Source organism: Nelumbo nucifera, chromosome 1, assembly GCF_055504915.1.
Source record: "Nelumbo nucifera cultivar China Antique chromosome 1, China Antique-T2T, whole genome shotgun sequence".
NCBI classification, from domain to species: Eukaryota; Viridiplantae; Streptophyta; class Magnoliopsida; order Proteales; family Nelumbonaceae; genus Nelumbo; species Nelumbo nucifera.
This window is the reverse complement of record NC_142649.1, coordinates 74,264,577-74,273,804: the sequence shown is the minus strand read 5'-3', so window position 1 is coordinate 74,273,804 and position 9,228 is coordinate 74,264,577. Positions and strand designations below refer to the sequence as shown.

At 36.4% G+C, this 9,228-nt stretch overlaps 1 protein-coding gene across 1 annotated transcript; it reads right to left on the bottom strand.

The window, feature by feature from the left end:
• Positions 1 to 353: 353 nt before the first annotated feature.
• LOC104604996 (cysteine-rich receptor-like protein kinase 15) lies at positions 354 to 5,331 on the bottom strand. The gene is made up of 7 exons (XM_088904020.1): positions 4,450 to 5,331; positions 4,173 to 4,307; positions 3,893 to 4,098; positions 3,555 to 3,765; positions 3,212 to 3,449; positions 923 to 1,073; positions 354 to 825 (listed from the first exon to the last, which is right to left on the bottom strand). The coding sequence occupies exons 1-7, from the start codon at positions 5,279 to 5,281 to the stop codon at positions 514 to 516; spliced, it is 2,085 nt and encodes a 694-aa protein (XP_088760146.1). The 5' UTR covers positions 5,282 to 5,331; the 3' UTR covers positions 354 to 513.
• Positions 5,332 to 9,228: the final 3,897 nt, after the last annotated feature.

Here is a 9,228-nt window from a genome sequence, read left to right as displayed (position 1 = left end):
AGATGGAGATTGGGTGTCACACCTAAGAACTTGATGTATGAGCAGAAAGGGTTAATGAAATTAAATTTGTTGGGTCTCTGTAGAAGTAATGAAAATAGAATTTGTTGATCACCATGAAGCTTTGAAGCATTGGTAGAGATGGATGCTTGAACGAGGGATCACCTGAAATATAAAAAAGGACTATTGCGCAATAAATATCACACGCAAAAGAATGCTCACATGAAAGTGGGAAGACGTCAAGAGTTCTATTTGATCTAACGCAATAGCCACAGCATGGAGGCTACAGCAGATCCGGAAAAACAATGGTGAATATACATACCCAGAAAAACAATGGGATTGAGGCGAAATGCTTGTCTATCAATAATACAAAACCAAGGCCATTTTATTTTTGATGCAAAATCTTTGCCAGATCGAATTACATTAAACTACTAACATTTTAGTTTTAAAGCGATCAGGTTCAAATCCAGCAGAGCTGATCATGGAGAAGTCCTGATCGGGATCCCATCTGCTTGCTTACCTAGGTGAGACATTAGAAACAGTTACCTCATTAACTGAACAGAATTGAGCAGTTTCTGAAGATTGCTTTGATGCACCAACAGTATTTCGGCCCACAGAAAATGCAGGTTGTGTAGGCCTGGGAAGAGTTGTGGAGTCGCTTCTCAACATAAGAACCACAGATGACATTGCGGGTCTGTCTGCTGCATCCTCTTGAACACACAATAATCCTACGTGAATACATTTTATTACTTCATTTGGTGCACATGCGCCAACCAGTAATGGATCCATGAATTCCAAGCCTTTACTCTCACTCCAGAGTCTCCATGCCTACAGTTTCAGTTCATCGTCTTTTTTATTTTATTTTTTCATTTGTTAAAATGAATGTTCAACCATGAAGATAAGTTGTTTGAATGCAAAAGCTTACATATGTGAGGAGGCTCTGAGCATGCTCTGAGAGATGGAAGCCGCTATTTCTTTTCCCACTTACAATCTCAAGCAGAATAACTCCAAAGCTGAAAACATCAGACTTCACAGAGAACAGTCCTTCCATAGCATACTCTGGGGCCATGTAGCCGCTGTTTAAAATCAATTTAACAACTCGATTAATTGAATAAAATTAATGAAATTTTTTAATGTGACCTTTCTTAGCTTTGAGTCAGTCCTAACCAAGGCAAACTGACAGAAACTTTAATTAAAGACCTTAATTACATTGATGTAGGTCCCATCCTTCCGGGACAGTGTTGGTTAATTACAAGCATACCTAATATAATCTCTTAAATTCTTCAAGACATATCATGTAGATAATGATTTTCAAATAGAATACATACACATGGACCTCTTTGTGGATCCCATTTTGCACCTTAGGATAAGGGATGATGGGCCAATTGTAGTACGATAAAGGGCTGAGCCTAGGCCAGGCTTAGCACCAATAATTAGGACGAAAGCCTGGGCCTGGCCCAGGATTCTGGGCTTATAACTTGAAATATATTATATTAAATAATATTTATTTTGGTGACAGATAACATATGCATAAAATATAAAATATAATTTATATATTTTCTTGAGGCAAATTATACTTTAATATATAGTATTATGCAATATATTATACGTGTTATATCATAAAATTTATATACATTTATAACATGCACACAACATATATTGAAAGCTTGGCTAGGCTGGGCAAGAAATGATCACCCTATTATGCATTATCCATATCAGCGGGGACCCGTGCAATGTACAGATTTGTTCAAATAAAAGCTAAATAATATATATATATATATATATAAAATTGTTTTATATTTTAATTTTTTAAATAATAAATAATTATTTATATTTTATACATTATTTTAATAATGTATTTTACAATGCAAAAAACAACAATAATGAATTTCAACTAGAAAAGAATAGGGTCTCTCTGAAAAATGAATGGTCATGCCTTAAACTTTACTCTGTCCTCATCACTTGTCAACCGTAGGGCATGACTTGAGCAGAACTGGCCAAATCCAGACCCTCATGCTCATCTTGAAAGGAGTATAAATATAAATATGTACAATATAATTGATCGGATCTTAACTGACTTGGTTCTTAACCGGCTTCAAATAGTGAATCCATTAATGGACATTAGATTATAGAGAAATTGCATATATTGTGAGGTCCAAAAAACCCGGTTCAAAAATTGATTGGATCATCACTGTTTTGGGAATTGGGATTCTTTTAGGTTAAGGACTTCTGTGAGGATATAGACCAGCTGACTATGAATATGGATCATGCCAGATTTAGGGCTGTTAATGGGTTGGGTCTATAAGATGGATTTTATCTGACTGAATGATTATAACAGTTCTGGTTCTATGATTTTGTTCCCATTAATAATTGGGTAAGTTTTAGTTCTTATCTGTCTCAAACCGATTCATATCCAGAACCAGTTATTTTATTAAATATATAATCTTTTTTATTTTTTTATAATTTTTATCATATTTTTATAAAAATGATAAATTTAATAGATAATAAATATGACAATAATATTGGTTAAAAATGTTTAACTTATTAACATATAAATAATGTAGTATTTTACTATCATTTTTATTAAGGTTATATTGTCAAAATTAAAAACTTAAGTTATTATTTAAATAAACAAATATAATTTCCAATATAATCGGGTCTGTTGGATCCAAACCGGATAGACCCAACTATTAACTGGGATGGTTCTAAATGTATTATTTTGTTCCCAATTAATAATTGATTCTACCAATGCCCAACCAATTGACAATCTTATTTAGATTTTGGGCAGCCTGGTCAGCTCCATTTCGATGTCCAACTCGTCAAGGGGTGATCATTTCTAGCCATGCCCTATCCGCAAATTTTTGTGTGCATATATCAGTGGTTCGAGCCCTCTTTAGAAACCAAGTCCAGGGCTTCCTCTGCTTTGCCTTTTGAAAGGAAACTAGAATTCTTTATCATAAGGGTGTGTTTGGTTTGATAAAAAATAAGAGAAAACCAGAAAATTGAGCGGAAGTTGTTGATGAATTTCACAAAAAATCCTGAAGAACATTCCCTCAACTTTCTATTTCTTTCAAATCAAGCATAGTCTAAGAAAAATGAATAGGGTAGTTTGACTATTTCTGATCAATTTTTTGCGTTATCTGTTTTTTCTTTAATAAATTTTATTTTATTATAAAGAAAGAAGAGAGAAAAGAATAGGAAGAAATAGACATACTATGTACCCACGACTCTGTTGGTATTAGCTTGACTTTGATTTCCACCGAATATTCTTGCCATTCCAAAGTCAGATATTTTTGGGTTCATATCATTGTCAAGCAAAACATTACTTGCTTTCAGGTCCCTGTGAATAATTCTAAGTCGAGAGTCTTCGTGCAAGTACAGAAGCCCCCGAGCAATTCCACTGATAATACTAAATCTCAGCTTCCAGTCCAACTGAACGCGTTTTGTAGGATCTAAGAAAAAAAAACATAATACGTTATCATTTAGAACATTTAAAAAGAATCGTTGAAAATATTAATTGAAAGAAAGAAAAGCAATCATCAAGGACTGAATCAAACCGAAGAGGAAGACGTCAAGGCTGGTATTCGGCATGTATTCGTAGACAAGAAGCTTTTCATTCTTCTCTATGCAACAGCCCAACAGCCTCACCAGATTCCTATGTTGTAGCTTGGCAATTAAAACAACTTCGTTCTTGAATTCCACTAATCCTTGTCCGGAATTTCTTGAGAGCCTCTTAACTGCTATTTCTTTTCCATCTGGTAGGACTCCCTGAAAGTTAATTAAATCCATGCACAGTTATAGAATATCAATTATATTAAAAGAAATAAAAAATAAAAAAGGGTCGGGCTATCTGCTATCTGAGGCCGGAACCCCACTTGACAATTCCTGTAATTACCCTGTAAACGGGGCCAAACCCTCCTTCTCCAAGCTTATTTGACTCAATGAAGTTGTTTGTAGCTGTCTGTACGCTATGTAAAGAGATCAAAGGAAAATCTTGAGATTCCATTTGATTCCTTGTCTCTGTATATCCTTCAGAGAATTTTGTGCCAGCTCCTACCCCGAAGTCAAGTAATGAAACTTCTTGACTGATTTCCTTCTTGCCTGAATCAAAAAGAAGTTTGTTCATGAGATGGTTCAGCATCATCTACAAATGCTTCCTCTGTCCCAATTTTCACCTTTTTGAGTTCCCTTCTTCTTCTTCCATAAATAGTAGATACATGAACTCAATAGAACAACGCCGAGAAATGTTGATACGCCTATAATGATTACATTACGTCGCCATGAGTATGACTTCCTTTCTTTCACCGGATCTGGAAAGGAGTTACAATTTATTAGACCTTTTTTTCTTCTGGAAAAACAGGTGACCAATTATATATAAATTTGTCGAGAATATTTCCGTTCAGGAGGAGTTATTAATTAGTGTCCATAGACTCACCAACTCGAAACACTTACCGTTGATGAGGGTTGTATTGGTTGGAGGAGGGATAGAAACAGGAGCCGGTGCTTTAGCAGAAGCATTGGGCATCCTGTAAAACGGGTATATCTCATACCTTACATAACAATTCTGTCCGATAACCCTTCCCCCTTGCTTCCCATCGCAGCATATTGGAATATAACTGATAGCAGTTAGAAGACACGTATTACAGTCGTTTCTTGATAAATCGGAAGTGCACTGCGCAAGGCCATATATGCTCCGAAACTCGGTAAAATTAACTTCTCCGGTTGCAAACATGCGGGCTGCAGGATCAAAAGCAGCTCGAGTAGTAAGTTGATTAAGCATATTTTCCAATTGCTGATTGAATCCATCTGTCTCGGATACATTCTGGGTATTCCACATATAAAACGACGGTGAATCCAAGATGGAGAAGAAAGGGGTATCTGAGTATCGTACAAAGCATTCGTCAAACCATATAGTAGCTCGTTTCCGACCTGGGCACTTCTCTATAATTTGGTGGCTTGCAACGTCGATGCAACTCGGGCAAAGATCAGAAGCAACATCGCCTCTGCAAAGAAAAAGGCCATAGACTTTGTCCGGGTTTTCTCCAATAGTCGTGCTATTGAAGCCCAACACGCCCTCATTATATAGTGTTCGAAAGAGGAGAACATTCAGATTTGTTTGGAATCTTCCGTAGGGAGTGAAGCTGGGTGTGTTATTTGAACAAATTGAGTAGAGGAAGTTACCAATATTGGTTTCTCCAGAGGTGCGGAACATTAAAAGAAATGAAGAAAGTACGAGGAAGAACTGAAATGTTCTTGAAGCTGGGAGAAAAAGAGAAAGCATCATCTCTCTCGCTCCTGTCTTTTTCCAACTTTTGAAGAACCAGAGTGTAACTAGAGGAGGGATGGAAAGGTATTCCTTAAATCCATTTTGGCAGCAGATTCATCAACTGATTTCTACGAGATCGATCAGCTATAGAGGGTCATAAGTGAATTCGGACTTGGTCCTCACAAACCGTACTAACAGCTCTATTTTTCAATGGGTTATATCAGATAAGGGCAACTTTTTGCCCTGAATATCAATAAAAAGTAATATTTTTATAAAACAATTAAAACAGGGTAATTTTTCTAGAAAAATATCATAAAAAGGACAATAATACTGTTCATCATCTTCTTTTACTGCTCTCTTAAGAGGAAGTTGCTCTCTCCAAAACCAGTTAGGAAATCCAAGTTCCTCAGTCTTGAAAGTAAACTTGTACCGGAATAATAACCGGAATCCTGCGAAATGAGCCATCCTCAACTCAACCTTTTCCATTACACCGAGAAAATCTCTTACAAGAGAAACACGTTCCTGATCAAGACAACGTGAATTATTTCTTCCACGGCGGAGGCGGAGCAACCTTGAACGGTCTCCTTGGCGGGTGTGCCGGGGATGGGAGTAGCGTGGTGTTGTCCTCTAATGAGGACTCCTTGTGCTCGTCAAAAATATATCTGTAGCGGGTGTGGCGGGAGTAGCGTTGTGCTCGTCAAAAATTTTCCGAATCTCAACACCGCCGGATTCATCGTCTTCTTTAATTAGACGTGAATAAATCCGACGTGTTGGATTATCCACTGCAAATCTGTAGTTAGTAAAGTAGTAAAAGGTCCATATAAGCAGGACTCAGGAGTCAGGAGGAAATGCTATTAATTAGGTGTGTGGTACTCTAATACCGACGATGTCCGGAGAAATTGCACTTTTAGCGTAGTTACAACAATCATGTAATAGGAATATGGATCGGCCACTGTTCCATCAGCGACAGACATGATTTTTTTTTTTTTTTGGTTACAATCAGAACTCTGCAACTAAAAGGGCATCCATCCATCCGGTCTTGCTCTCATCTTGCAGACGCGGATAGAGTCGTTCCATCCATCACTTATTCACTCATAGTCATGGTCTCATGGATAATGTAAGGGGTTTCTAGCAGATAAGGGCAACTTTTTGCCCTTATTCAGGGCAAAAATATCATTCCATCGTCTTCCTCTTCAAAGTGCAGCAGAGAAAGACGATGAACAGTATTACTGCTTTTTTTTATATTTTTCTTACCCTGTTTTAATTATTTTATAAAATTATTACTTTTTATTGATATTCAGGGTAAAAAATTGCCCTTATCTGATATAACCCCTTTTTCAATTCGTATTTCCTATTAACCCTATTCTGCTGCCTTTCCTACTAACCCAATCACTTGGTGACAATTGTCTCATTTTCATGTGACCTCAATCCTACGTGCAACAATTTACACGTGAGATATCTTCCCCTCCTACCCCCTTCTAGCGCTGGTTCAACTCCGTCTGGTTGGAAATCCAATCCCCCTCCTCCCCCTCTAGTTCAACAGTGTTCCAATAGCAAAAGTTGATAATTGTCATCATCGGCCACAAATCGACAATCTAATTAAGATCTACTTCAAAGAGAAAACACAGCCCCGAAACCATAGTTGTAAATTTCAGCTCGCCATACACAAATTCAGACTGATCTTGTTCATCAGAAATATATGCAAGTACCGGACCAACTGATATGCAATCGTCCAGAACTGATAACATGTAAAATTCATACCTCTGCGTGAAGTTTCTTGTTCTGCGCTTGGAGAGCATCATTGTCCGCTTCGACTGCCTCAAACTGTCTTTTTAATAGGAAATACGGATTGTTATTTTTTGTGTATTTTTTTTCCAATGGAAAATTATTCCCAATGCACAGGCCACTAGACCTGCTCATGGCCGGACCGGGTCGGATTCGGGCCAGACTTTGCCTTTTTATAACAGAAAATCATCAGCCCGAGCCCTATCGGGCCTGAGCTCGAAGTTTGAGTTTGACATGTATTTTATAATATAATAATTATATATTATTAATAATGTATTACTTATTATATAATATTTTAAACATTTAATATATATAATACTTTTTTATTATCTATTTTACTATTATATATTATTAAGATATATATAATATTATCAGGTTGGACTTATTTGGAAAAGCACGAATCTGACCCAAAAAATAATTGAGCCTCAACCCAAGACCACAAACTTAAAATTTTGTCTGTTGGCTACCCGGCCCATGAAGGCCCATGAACAAGTTTTATTTGCAACTGACTAATTGGCATTTGGTAAGGTGTCTTATTAATTGTAATGTCGACTTGGGATTGAATCCCACCCACACCAGCGTTGAAAAACTGACATTTTTATTTGATGTGTTTACATTTAACTATTGATGACTTCCGATCATTTTAGCAATAGAATTATTTTGTTGTCCAGGCAATCACATTGGTGTCACATATATTATTAGACTTTATCAAATCATAATCCTATTTAATTGGGCTGATCAAAATATAAATAGAAGTGTTATGTAGACATTTTATCCTATGTGGCATCTAGTATATAACACCCAGTGGAGTTTTATGTGTAATAAAAAACCACGAACCAAACACCCACTAACTGACAAATCTAATTCATTTTAGGTATCAAAATCTGTAAAGTCTATGGAGTAAGGGATGCAATACTAATTCTGTTTCAGGATAAAGGGTAACATTTTTGAACTAATAAGGGGATGTTTTGTTTGGGGAAAATTTTCACTGACCACTTCCGTCCAAGAGAGCATAGTGTATTGCCATTCCCCACGATTAATTTATTCTTTTATTTTATTTTAGGAATATTATCCAAATCTCACTATGACTTTTTACATTTCTCTTAAATTCATCGTAACTTTTAAAAAAGCTCGAAATAGCTCCCTTGTCTTGTGAGTTTTAGTGATTATTAATAGAAAGATGTCCACATAAGTAATGAAGTATTTTGCATGATCAAACTATCCTTGAATAATCAAGTTTATTATATTAAATATATGCGGGGTTGGGCCTACTGTGGATCGAAGCTCGATTAGGGGTAATTTAATAATAAAAATATTTAATAAAGATGGTTAGTGTTAACATCCGATTTTTGCTTAGTTCCTTCTTTGACCCATCTCTTACATTCCAAATGCCCGATGAACCACACCAACTGCTTAAAAACATGCCAAAATCCTAAGAAACCAAATTTTAGCCCAAATGCCCATAAATCTACTGTTAAATTGACATGGTTATTCCCTCCCAATGGTCTTGATTATGCCACATCACCATACTTGATCCCCAATCAAACTCCATCACATGAAACAAAATCCTTAAATAACCAATCACATAAAATTTCAACCTTAAGTTCCTGGATTTAACAAATCATCCATCAAAGATTCCATTTCAATGTGTATAACACTACAGTGCTCCTCAAACCTAAAACCTATGATCTGCACATACCTAACACGATCAAACCCTTCCAACAGCCTCATAATCCCAATTCATACATACCCACTAAATTTTATTACAAAATTCCCTTGTTTGACCCAATATCAAGCCTTAATTCTATTTTAACGAATCTTATTGATCAAAAGCTCACATGTGATGAATCTCTATCATCCAAGCCTTATTTGACCAATAAAACCATGCCACCATGTTCAGATACCCAAAAAAAAAACCCTAATACATCAAACTATATGTCCTAATTCACCCATTTGACCATTAAACTAGGAAGATGCTATTTTGATGCATTAGATTGAATTGCCACATCAGCTGCCCAACCTAGGATCTTAAGAGAGTGGGGACTGACGTCAACTCTATACTTGACCCCATTAAAACACTTGGGGCTGCCACTGTTAGCTCTAAATATACGTTTTTTGCCACTGTCAGCCCCAAATATGGGGCTACAACGTCTAGCATGCCCCAATCCCTCATTAGATGC